Consider the following 12,768-nt stretch of genomic DNA (forward strand, 5'->3'; position numbering starts at 1 on the left):
CCATCCACTCCCTGACCGACCCCGTGCCCACCATCATTTCCTTATCATCGCTATGTTGGCCGCCCAGTAGTAGTTGCTAAAGTTCGGCAACGTCAGCTCACTCCCTCTGCTCCTTTCGAGCATCACCTTCCTCACCCAGGGGGACCTCCCCACCCAGACAAATCCCAGGATAATTTTATTCAGCCTCTTAAAGAAGGACCTCGGGATGAAAATGGGGAGACACTGAAATATGAACAAGAATCTCGGGAGAATCGTCACCTTAACAGTCTGCATCCTCCCCGCTAGTGACAGCGGGAGCGCATCCCAGCTCCGATCCTCCTCCCTCACTCGTTCCACCAATCGGGACAGGTTGAGCTGATGCAGCCTGCCCCAGTCCCGTGCCACCTGTATCCCCAAATATCTAAAGCTTTCTCCGACCAGCCTGAACAGCAACCCCTTCAGCCTACTCTCCTGCCCCCTCGCCTGAATTACGAACAACTCGCTCTTAGCAATGTTCAATTAATATCCTGAAAACCGGGCAAATTCCCTCAGGATTACCATGATGTCGTCCATCCCCGCCATTAATCTGATGTTGTCCTGTTCATCCTCACACTAGCCTCTTGGGTCTGGTATAACAGCCTAACCCAGTCAATGAACCCCTCCCCGAACAAAACCTTCTCGGCACCTCCCGGTCAAAAGCCATTTCCGCATCCATAGCTACCACTATCTCTGCCTCCCTGCTCTCAGGGGCCATCACAATCACATTAAGCAGCCTTCTTAGATTGGCTGCCAGTTGCCTACATTTTACGAACCCAGTTTGGTCCTCCGCAATTACGTCCAGTACAGTCCTCAATTCTAGTCTCCAAGATCTTGGCCAGTAACTTAGCGTCTGCGTTGATCAAAGAGATCGGCCTATAAGACCCACAAGCCTCCGGGTCTTTATCCTGTTTCAGAATAAGCAAAATAGTAGCCTGCGACATCGTTTAAAAACCCTGACCAGCACCGGCCCTGCCAGCTCAGCAAACGTTTTGTAAAACTCCACCGGATACCCATCCAGCCCCGGGGCTTTACCCGACTGCATGACCTTCAGGCCCCCCAATACCTCTTCGATACCAACCAGGGCCCCCAGTCCATCTACCAACCCCCTGAGAATGTGCAAACTTCACACGGACAGTGACCCAGAGCCGGGATCAAACTTGGGAACTCAGCGCTATGAGGCAGCAGGGCTAACCCACTGCGCCACCATGTTGTCCCTTAGTTTCCTATTCTGCATGTTACTGAAGACCAATGTTTTCTAGTGAGCAACAAAACTTGTATTTATGTAGTACTTTTAAACGTAATCAAATATCACAAGATATGTCACAAGAATGTCGTAAAACAAAATTTTGGGGATGATATTCGGGCAGATTACCAAATATTTGAATCATAGAATCCCAACAGTGCAGAAGGAGGCCATTTGGCCCATCGAGTCTATGCCCATCCACTGAAAGAGAACTCTACCTAGGCCCACCTCCCCCATCCAACCAGCCCTATCCTTCCCATAACCCTGGTCAGGAGGATCTTAAAGGGGGAGAAGCAGAGAGGTTTGGGGGAAAGTTACAGAGCTTAGCTGCTAGGTAGCTGAAGAACTGTCTGCCAATGTGGAGGAATTAAAAATGGGGATGCTGAAGAGACCAGGATTAGGGTGAAGATATTGCAAAGGGTTAGGGGTTGGAGAAGATTAGAGATGTGGATGAGTGAGGCTATGGAGGAAGGATAGAAAATTAAAAATCGAGACACTGGCTACTGGTTAAGCAATGTAAATCAGCAAGGTCAGCAGTGATGGATGAATGGGACGTGGTATGCGTAAGGAGACTGGCAGCAAGAGGTTTTGTTGACCTCTTGTGAAGGATGGAAAGTGGGTGGCTGGCCAGGAGTGGGTTTGAATATTCAAGTTTAGAGATGCCAAAGGTATGGATGAGAATTTTGCTGCAAATGAGCTGGGCAGAGGTGGAAAGGACAATGTTCTATAGGGGAAAATAGGGGGTTTTAGTGATGTGGCTAGAGGATTATGAACTCATCTTGGGAAAACAAGTCACAGAGAGTCTGGTTCAAATTCAGTCAATTACCAGGGAGTGGTTTGAAGTTAGGTAGCTAGTGTACAGAGCTCCAAATAAGCAGATTCACCCTAGCTGCAACATTGCCCAAGCCTGCGCTTTCAATCATTCTTGATGTTGAATGATTGCAGGACTGTGCACCAGGCTGGCACTAACTAACTAAGTACAGCAAAAATAGAATGTGCAGTACTTCCAATTTCATAAGTAGGCCGAGATGTAGTCCAATTTAATTTGAAATTGAGAAATGAATTTCTGATCACCATGTAATATTTAATCTTCCTGCTGTAATCTCTCTCTGGAGACCACTTCTTCTACATCAGCTCAAAGATTCCAATGCCATTAATTGTTTTATAGTAAGCTCATGACCTTTGCTGCAGATTGGAAGTTACCGTACAAGTATGATATGCACTGCTGGGTATATGGCATTTTCTGTGATTAACAAGTGCTACTCAGCTGCCTTTTTCCATTGTTTGGCTGTGGGGTAGGGTTGATACTAGGAAGGCAGTGCTTTTGACAAGTGCCCCAAGAACAGGGTGATGGGTGCACCAGAGCAACCTTTTTGCGGATCCTGTCAATTAGAAATAAAGGCAGAACATTCTGGAAATATCCCGCTGCTCTGGCAGCATCTGTAGAGAAAGAAACAGAGTTAAACTTTCAAGTCAATGACCTTTTTGTCAATGTAGTAGATGTGACCCCTGAATTGCATAGAAATTGCCAAAAATGACAAGAGCTAGTCAGCTCGATGAATCTGTGGATTGTGGCTGAAATTTTCTGGCTGCTCCTACAGGCGGTAACTTCCAGGCCTGCTGACAGCGAACCTCCGCCACAGATTTCCCAGCCGTCCGTGTTTGGGGCGGGGGGCTGCTGCATTGAACAGGAAACTCCGTTGTCGATGTTTATTTTCCACATTCGTCACCATAACCGTTATTAAATGAGTCCTGCCTGTTGCCATATTCCTTTATTGCTCCTTTCTTCAACCATTCATCTAACCTGTTTTTAAACTTTACTCCAGTCTCTTTAAAATAAGAATGAACATTCTCCTGTTATCTATCGTGCATTTCATCTGTTATCTATTTCTCTCGCTCTCACCCTTCAACCACCAGCAACAGGCTGTTTCTATCTACTTTGTTCCTTCATTTAAATACCCCCATCAAATTCTAACAAAATCAGCTTTCTGAAGTCTTGTTTTTACTTGTATTTCTTCATACCAGGCAGCACCTTAGTGAATCTGGGCTGTTTCCTCTCTGATTCAATAACCTTCCTACAGTGCGGAGCCCTAAACTTGCACACAGACACCTGTGGTTTTGTTCGGGTTTATATAAATTTAAATTCGCAACTCAGTTTTTATAAGCCACGACATGTAGCCATAACATCCTGCGCCGATGGTACTGGGTAGGGAATTCCAGGATTCTGAGCCAAGTTTAAAGGAACACTGATATTTGTCCAAAGTAAGAATGATGTGGCAGTCGGAGGACCTGAGGAGAAACAACAACTTTCTCAGAAAAAAACCTTAATTTAAACCTTCTCCTCATGCCTGATGGAACTAATACAGGTTGGTGTTTCAGAGAGCTTGGATGGGATTGTGCATTGCCCCAGATACATTCTAGCAGCCGCACGCAATCCCCAAGATGCCACCATTTCAACCTTAATTGTCATCCCTGGCTCTGTAATGGCACTCTGAACTCTGAGTCTGAATGTTGTGGATTGGTGTCCCACGCCTGGACAAAATCTAGGCTGACGCTGCAGTACTGAAGGAATGTTTAGTGCCAGCAGAACTGCTGTCTATTGGATAAAATGCTAAACTGAGGCCCAATCTGTCCCCCACAGGTAGATGTCAAAAAAAAATCAAACGGCACTATTCAAAGAAGAGCAAGGGGGTTCATCCTACATCTTTCAGTAAACCTGAAGTCCTAGGCAGCACTTATCCTACATCCAATATCACTAAAACAGCTGACGTGATCTTAATCTTATTGTAGTCCATGAGACATTGCTCTCCTTAAACAGGCTGCTGTGCCTGCTACCTTACAATAAGGCTTCAAAGATGCTTCATTGGCTCTGAAGTGCCTTTGGGCTGTCTTGAGGGTATGAACATTGTGAATCGTCCTTTCTGTTAACTTGCCTGAATTCAGGCATGGAAGTCCAGCCTCTCCAAAGGAACGTGGAGTTAATTTCAATAGCATAATTGAGCCACTTGTTTTTCCCAGGCTCCAGGTTAGATTCATGACGAGCTTGTCATAGACCATTCTCTTCAATCCATGCACTCTCGCACCCCATCTGGAGACTTGAGAATGGTAGACAAATCAACATTTTCTCCATTACACTGGTGTGGACAATGACAGTGATCAATTATTCGCAAACTGACTTCTCCAACCCAACCCATGCAATCCTTTTTAACCTGAAGTTGTCAGGTAGGACTGACCTGACCCAAATAACCTATTGAGCATTAGAGCACAGTGCACACAGGAACTGCAATGAAGTGCACAGGAAAAATCAGACCCAAAGTTGCAGCACAACATTTAAAACTTAGAGGATAATCTTTTAGACTGCTTCACTGATAATCATCAATAATTGGAGATATGTGGTTTACGGCAGAAGTCCTGGGTATGTTTTCTTAAGTGGGCAGGTATGGTGGTCCCGTATGGTAAAAACAGGAATTTCTCTGGGATGTTGATTGTACAAACCACCCTCATGCCTTGTTTATTCTTTTTTTTTTCTGCAGAGCTCTCCAGACGCTCTGACGACGATAAATAACGCTGTCAACTCCCAGGGGATAGTGGTACCAACATCCGCACTACAGCAAGGGAATGCTGCCATGGCGACACAAGTAGTAACAGGTAAAGATGTTAGATGTAAAGATTGAAGGGCTGGTCAGTATTAGGTTTTTCCCCTTTCTCCTCTGCCCCATGTTCATCAGCATTCTTTCTTCAATACTTCCATAATAAAGGGCAGCACGGTGGGTTAGCCCTGTTGCCTCATGGTGCCGAGGTCCCAGGTTCGATCCGGCTCTGGGTCACTGTCCGTGTGGAGTTTACACATTCTCCCCGTGTTTGCGTAGGTTTCACCCCCACAACTCAAAGATGTGCAGGATAGGTGGATTGGCCACGCTAAATTGACCCTTAATTGTAAAAAATTAATTGGGTACTCTAAATTTAAAAAAAAAATACTTCCACAATAATTGGGAGATTGAGCATCAGAGATGACTTGTTTGTTTTTGCCAATTCCTTAAGGTTGAGAATGGGATGGGGCTATCTGGCCGAGATCTGAGCCTTAATATTAGAAACTTCCAAACTCATCATTCACTCAATAGATGTTTTCTCCACTTTTCTAAAGCCCTAGAATATTTTGATCAATTGTAGCACCTATTACTGCCCTGTCCAAGACCAATTCCATTCAACAGATGTGGATTAATCTTCTCAAATCTTAAACAATTAAAGCTTCAAAGAGGAGAAGACCATTCCACTTCACTTGGAATTCTTGAAATCTGGCATTATAATAGTCCCTCTTGGCGCCATCAAAAAAAGATCAGCATGTTGTTTCCTTTCCTGTGATTGGCCTCCAGCGATCTCTTCAAGGCCTGTGGTTATTCTACTGTGGTTATTGGCACAAATTAATGGAATTAATGTAGCACAGTTTCGGCTCTCATTTCCACTCCGTGTCCTTTGAGGCATCTCATCCAGTCCAATCAACTTTGAATACAGACAGCCTACCCAATACTTAAAAATTCAGCAATGTATTCATCAAATATACTGAGTTAATAGTGTCCAGTTTTGGGCTTTGCACATGGTGAAGATATCAAGGCATTATAGTGGATGCCAGGGAAGCTCTTAGTTATGAGGAAATAATGCAAGGATAGGATTTTCTGATCTTGTGCGCCCCGAGACCAGAAATTCCCGCCCAAGGACGATGATTCCTGCGGCGGGCAGGACTTTACCCCCAAGAGTTATTGGTATCAGAATCAAAGGTGTCCAATTTTCTTTTCCACCCAGAAGATGGAATGCACTGCTTCCTGAGGTGTAATGATGCTCCATTTACTCTGCCAAAACACAAACTTAGAGGAAATGTGATTGAAATTTGATAGCCCAGAGAAACATAGAAAGTAGGAGCAGGAGTAGGACATTTGGCCCATTCAATATGTTTATGGTTGATCCTCCAATTCAACGCCTCCTGCTCGCTCCTCATACCATATGTTGCCTTTAGTGTCAGGAAATGATCTATTTCGTAAATATTTTCAGCGATTTGGCCTCCACGGTCTCTGTGGTAGAGAATCCCACAGGTTCACCACCCTCTGAGTGAAGAGTTTTCTCCTCTTCTCACTCCTAAGTGGCCTATCCCGTATTCTGAGACCATGACCCTTACGCTTGACGAATCTCGCCCCCCCCCAGAAAAATTATGCTGGAATGTAGTTCTTTCAGAATTGTTCGCCTTTTGATTGAACTGCTGGCACGTGTAATGAGTGCAAACTTGAGAGATGAAGGAATTTCCAGTTGTAGGTGGAAGTTTCTTGTTAATTGTGATTATTAGAATGGAGGGTCAATGAAGGTCAACAAGGATAGGAGTGATTCAGAAGCGCAACTTGGATAGGATAACAACAAATTACTACGGATGCTGAAATCGGAAACACAAACATAAAATGCTGGAAAATCTCTGGAGAGAGACGTGAGTTGACGTTTCGAGCCTGGATGACTCTTTGTTACACCTTGACAGAACTGGAAATAGGATGACATTTTGGGAGTGAAGACTTGGGACACGTTGAATTTCATGGACTGCATTATATCTTTGGATAGGGTGCATTATCCTTCCCAGTCCTCTTGTCATTAAGACGAGGCGGTGTCATAGTGGTATTGTCACTGGAGTAGTAATCCAGAAACCCAGGGTAATGCTCTGGGGACCGCACAGAAAATGTTGGAATTTAAATTCAATAAAAATCTGAAAGTCAAAGTCTAATGACTACAATTTCCATCACTAAGAATGGCTTGGTAGTACCACTGCAGACCGAGTTGGCCAAGTCCGAAAGGACAGAGCTGCAAAACAGGCTCTGCGGCAGGTGGTGAGGGGGAAACGTATTTGACCTCATCCGCAGATGAATCTGGCCATGACGGTATCGGGTAGGAGTGACTACAAAGACACGTCTTCACGTTGAGGCTACCCTCCTTGTTGTCTGGCATTACCACCGTGCTAAATGGGATAGATTTTGCACAGATCTAGCAACTCGGTGGGCATCCATGAGTTGCTGTGGTCCATCAGCAGCAACAGAATTGTATTCAACCTCATGGTCAAGCACATCCCCCACTCTCCCATTACCACCACTGAAGGATATAGGAGGGCACGCCATCTGCAACACCAGGCATACCCAAAAATGAGGCGTCAACCTGGTGAAGTTACAACACACCACTATTTATATGCCAAACAGCATGAGCAGCAAGTAATAAACAGATCCAATCAATTTCTCAAACATCGGATCAGATCTAAGCTCTGCAGTCCTGCCACATCCTGTCGTGAATGGTGATGGGCAATTAAAGAACTCTCTGGAAGAGGGGGAGGCTCCACAAATAACCCCATCCTCATTAATAGGGGAACCCAGCACGTCCGTGCAAAAGATAAGGCTGAGGCATTCGCAACAATCTTCAGCTAGAAGTGCCGAATGGATGGTCCATCTATGTCTCCTCCTGAAGTTTCCAGAATCACAGATGCCAGCCTTCAGCCAATTTGAATCTGCCCATATGATATAAAGAATTGGCTGAAGGCATTGGACACTGCAAAGGCTATAGGCCCTGACAATATTTTGGCTATACAACTGAAGACATGTGTTGCAGAACCTTCCGCACCCCAGCCACCTGTTCCAGTACAGCTATAACACTGGCATATACACTGCAATGTGGAAAATTGCCCATTTAAGTTGCATACACAAAAAGCAGGACAGGTTCAACCTGGCTAATTACTGCACTATCAGTCTGCTCTCGACCATCAGTAAAGTGATAGAAGGGGTCAGCAACAGTGCTATCAAATGGCACTAATTTAGCAATAACCTGCCCAATGATGGCCAGCTTGGGTTCCGCCAAGGCCACTCGGCTCCTGTCCTCATTACAGCCTTTGGTCAAACATGAACAAAAGAGCTGAATTCCAGAGATGAGAACGACTGCCCTTGACATCAAGGCAGCATTTGACCAAGTACGGCATCAAGGACCCCTCGCATGACTGGATTCAGTGGGAGTCGGGGGGAAACCCTCTGCTGATTGGAATCATACCTGACTTAAAGGAAGATGGTTGTGGTGATTTGAGGTCAATCATCTCAGTTTCAGGACATCACTGCAGGATTCCTTTTCATAGTGTCCTAGAACCAACAATCTTCAGCTTCTCCATCAATGACCTTCCTTCAATCATAAGATCAGAAGTGGAGATATTCGTTGATGTCTGCATAATGTTCAACACCATTCAGGACTTGTCAGACACCTGAAGCCGACCATGTCCAAATACAACAGTACCTGAACAGTATCCAGGCTTGGACTGAAAAGTGGCAAGTAACATTCATGCCACACATGTGGCAGCCCATGACTATCTCCAACAGGGGAGAATCTAACCATTGCCCCTTGACATTTAATGGCATTGCCATCACTGAATCCCCCACTATCAATATCCTATCAACAGCCATATAAATACTGAGGCTACAAGAGCAGGTCAGAAGCTAAAAATCCATGGTGAGTAACTCACCACGTGACTCCCCAAAGACTGTCCATATCTACAAGGCACAAGTCAGGAGTGTGATGGAATACGCTCCACATGCCTAGATGAGTGCAACTCCAACAACACTCAAGAAGCTTAACATCATCCAGGGCAAAGCAACCCGCTTAATTGGCACCCCATCCACAAATATTTATTTTCTCTACCACCGACACACATAGCAGAAGTGTTACCAACCGCAAGAAACTTCAGAGAGTCATGAACACAGCCCAGTCCATCACACGAACCTGCCTCTCATCTATTGACTTCATCTACAACTCTCGCTGCCTAGGGAAAGTGGGTAACATAATCAAGAAGGGAACTCACCACCACTTTCTCAAGGGAAGTTAAGGGTGGCCAATAAATGCTGGCCTAGCCAATGACACATACATCCTGTAAATGAATTTTTAAAATTGCCATAATGTTAACCATACTGCACTGCCCTCTTCCAATGCTTTTCTTCCATTGTCCAGTTCCAGGAGCCAGGCCTTGCATGCTTCAACTGCTGTTTGACCGTAATCAGAGGATATCTGGAAAATAGCAAACCTTCCCGTCACACCCATATTGTCATCACAAATCCCAAGGAACTAACTTTGGAATGTATGAGAACTCAATGCAAGTATACCTGCACTCGCTTCTTGGCTGAGGATGTTTGTCAGGGCTGAAACTCTCTTGTGCAATCTGCAAGTTATATAAGCACTCTTGTGTGACAGCACTGACAAAGAGAATAAGTTGGTGCATATCAAATACCTAGATGATGATATCCGACATGAGGATTTTGGGGAATCAAAGGCATCGAGTTTGGAAAGGCCAATGTGACCCTGGACTGCATGGAGGGCATGCTCGAATGAAAGAAGAACAAAAGAAACTTTAGCGCAGGTGAGGCTTGCGTCAACTTTGGCCAGAGAGATGGGTTCTTAACAAAGCTGGCAGCTGTAATGGCGTGACTAATTGGAATCTGCTGTCTGTACATCGAATAGAACTTGTCAACAAAGCTGAGACCACGACTTCACCAGCGAGATTAATGGCATTTTAACCTCATACATAACATTCCAGGGAATGTCACCGAACCGTCTTTAGGAACTCGGTGACTTGCCAGAAGAAGCCATCTTCAGACCAATACCAGTAAGGTCACTTGTTGACCGTCTTTCTATCCAGTATTGTACAAACAGGTTGCACAATTTTTTCTTTATAAATGAAATAAAAGACTTTGAGTCTTTCCATTTGGTATTTGTGCTATCTTATCCATCCAAAGAGGGAAACCCTGAAAAGAAATGCAACAAGAATGCGTGACTGCAGGATCCTAAGAAAACCGTTAGTGAAAATATAAAAAGAGCCCCGAGAGTCAAAAAGCGAAAATATAAAAAGAGCCCCGAGAGTCAAAAAGCAGCTCTTGAGAAACTTAAACTAGGCATTTTTTCTTTCTCAAATAGAACCCTTGGGTTGCAGGCGAGATTATTTTGAGCACTGCTATTAGGGATTTGGATTTGGGTTTATTGTCACGTGTACTGAGATACCGTGTAAAGTATTGTTCTGCATACAGTCCAGACAGATCGTTCCATACATGAAAAAAATCATAGGACATACAATAGATACACAATGTAAATACATAGGTACAGACATCGGGTGAAGCATACGGAGTGTAGTGCTACTCAGTCGAGAAGATGTGTGGAGAGATGAGTTAGTCCATAAGAGTTTCATTCATGACTCTGCTAACAGCGGGGAAGATGCTGTTTTTGAATTTGTTAGTCCGTATTCTCAGACTTTTGTATCTCCTGCCCGATGGAAGAGGTTGGAAGAGAGAATAACCCAGGTGGGATGGCTCTTTGATTATGCTACCCGCTTTACCAAGGCAACGGGAGGTGTAGACCGAGTCAGTAGATGGGAGGAGGGTTCACGTGATGGACTGGGCTGTGTTCACGACTCGAAAGGGAAAAAGTCTGGCAGCATCTGTAGGGAGAGAAAAGAGCTAACGTTTCGAGTCCAATGACTCTTTGTCAAAGCTTTTTCTTTGTCATTTTCCCTTTCGTTTTAGATTCCAGCATCCGCAGTAATTTGCTTTTATCCTGTGTTGTTTCTTATGGTTTTGGGCCGAGCAGTTGCCATACCAGGCTGTGATGCAGCCAGATAGGATGCTTTCTATGGTGCATCTGTAAAAGTTGGTAAGAGTCAATGTTGGACATGCCAAATTTCCTTAGTTTCCTGAGAAAGTATAGGCGCTGTTGTGCCCCTTCACATGGGGAGCAGACGAGGTTGCGAAAGGATGTTAGTAAATCAGTTGGGTTTTCATGGTAAATGGCACCTTCCTGGTAATAGTTATATTGTATACATATCAATCTTTTCAATTCACTTTCATAACTTGCCAGGATATGATTTGTACTTCTGAACTCTTGGTTTTTAGTCCTGTGACGTCAACTACTAAGCTACTATGCCCATTTCTTTACCTTCTGTCCCTGGTTCAGTGTATGTTTCCATCCATCCATTTGTGAAAAACCTTGGGAAAATGGCAAATGTAAAATTTATAGCACCCCTTTAAGAGTGGGTTATTGATTGTTTTAATATAACTTATTGGTATAACAGTACTAAATACACATTGTGACAGCTCTGTACCGAGCTTATCAAGGTTGTGGAATTGATCCATTTCAATTTTATTTTAAATTTTATGTTTGTTTTGAGGGAAAATCAAGAAAGTTTTTGCTTCCTTATGTGTTGTCAGTTGCCTGCACAGGCTATTTAATAAACATACTTGTGCAGAAGTGGAGCAGGCTCTTTGTCTTTCAATTGTATCTCTGTTGCAAGTTTCAACCTAGCTGTATTAAATCTGAGATGACCATTCGGCACTTTGGCAAGTTGCTAAATAATTGCCCTGTGGCAAAAGTGATCAGCAGCGAGCTGATGATAATAATGCTCGGAGCCTGATCTGACGTAACAAGAGGAGGGGAGTCTGCGTTGAAAGGGCAAGGACAGACATGGGTCTCCACACTTCCAAGCTGCCGACTTTGAGCAGCATTGTCAAGGAACGTGAGCGTGTTGGAGCTGTTTGGCTAATTGCTGTACTGATGATGAACCTCTGGCAAGGTATAAAGAGTTAGGGATGCTGCCATCCTGGGATTCCTAACTAATCAATTCCAAGAACTGAAAAATAGATGATCGTTAACTGTAATTTGTCCTTCTAATATTTTAACTGCTCTAATTGTATTGTTCAATTTGCTTCAACTAGATGATTTTGCCTGCATTGTCCATATCATTTTATTCATGTTTCCTATATTTTATTTCTTGAGTTTCCTATACATTTTTGACTGCTTTTCCAATTGTGTGTTATTTGTGGTTGTCCTCTCCATGCTATTTAGCACCAGTTGCCACTGGAATAAAATGCCTTCACGGTTTGAATGCATGTTAAGTGCAGAGCAAAGAGGTTCTGAAAAGGAAACTGCAAATATACTCACATTGTCTTTTGTGCTATATGACTTAACAGGTGGAACAATTTACCAGCCGGTAACTATGGTAACCTCTCAGGGTCAAGTGGTGACCCAGGCCATTCCTCAGGGTACAATACAAATCCAGAACACACAGGTGAGAGATGTGGACAGTTTCTATACAGTTTATTGTGTATTGGCTTTTTGAGGCGGTCAAGATGCAAGCAGTAGAATTGTTAACTTAAATCTAAAGTTTGAAGCTTCTTGAGATTGAGTTAGCACCGGAGGCCAAGAACCCCCTCAATTGGATGAACTGGACAGGTGTTACCTGGGGTTCACCGACATTTTTCCCAGTACCTCACTTATGATCTAATTAGAAGTGCACCCATGTGGTCCCACCTCATGTAGAACAATTGCTGAACTTGAGATTCGGCCTAATGGCAGACATGATCATTAACACAGGATACTTAATGACTGGACCCCAGTGAGAGAACCATGGACGCAGGATAATTAAAAAAATTAATTTGTGGAATGTGAGTGTCACTGGCTAGGCCAGCATT

General features: G+C 44.0%; 1 protein-coding gene across 14 annotated transcripts in view; it reads left to right on the forward strand.

The window, feature by feature from the left end:
- The window catches only part of pknox2 (pbx/knotted 1 homeobox 2), a 540,450-nt gene that overhangs the window by 432,900 nt on the left and 94,782 nt on the right, over window positions 1-12,768 (forward strand). For all 14 annotated transcript variants that reach the window (XM_038779091.1, XM_038779084.1, XM_038779087.1 and 11 more), the window contains 2 exons: window positions 4,795-4,909; window positions 12,268-12,365. In XM_038779091.1, coding sequence (XP_038635019.1) covers window positions 4,795-4,909; window positions 12,268-12,365 — 213 coding nt within the window. The remainder of the gene's footprint in view (window positions 1-4,794; window positions 4,910-12,267; window positions 12,366-12,768) is intronic.

Source organism: Scyliorhinus canicula, chromosome 19, assembly GCF_902713615.1.
Source record: "Scyliorhinus canicula chromosome 19, sScyCan1.1, whole genome shotgun sequence".
NCBI lineage: Eukaryota > Metazoa > Chordata > Chondrichthyes > Carcharhiniformes > Scyliorhinidae > Scyliorhinus > Scyliorhinus canicula.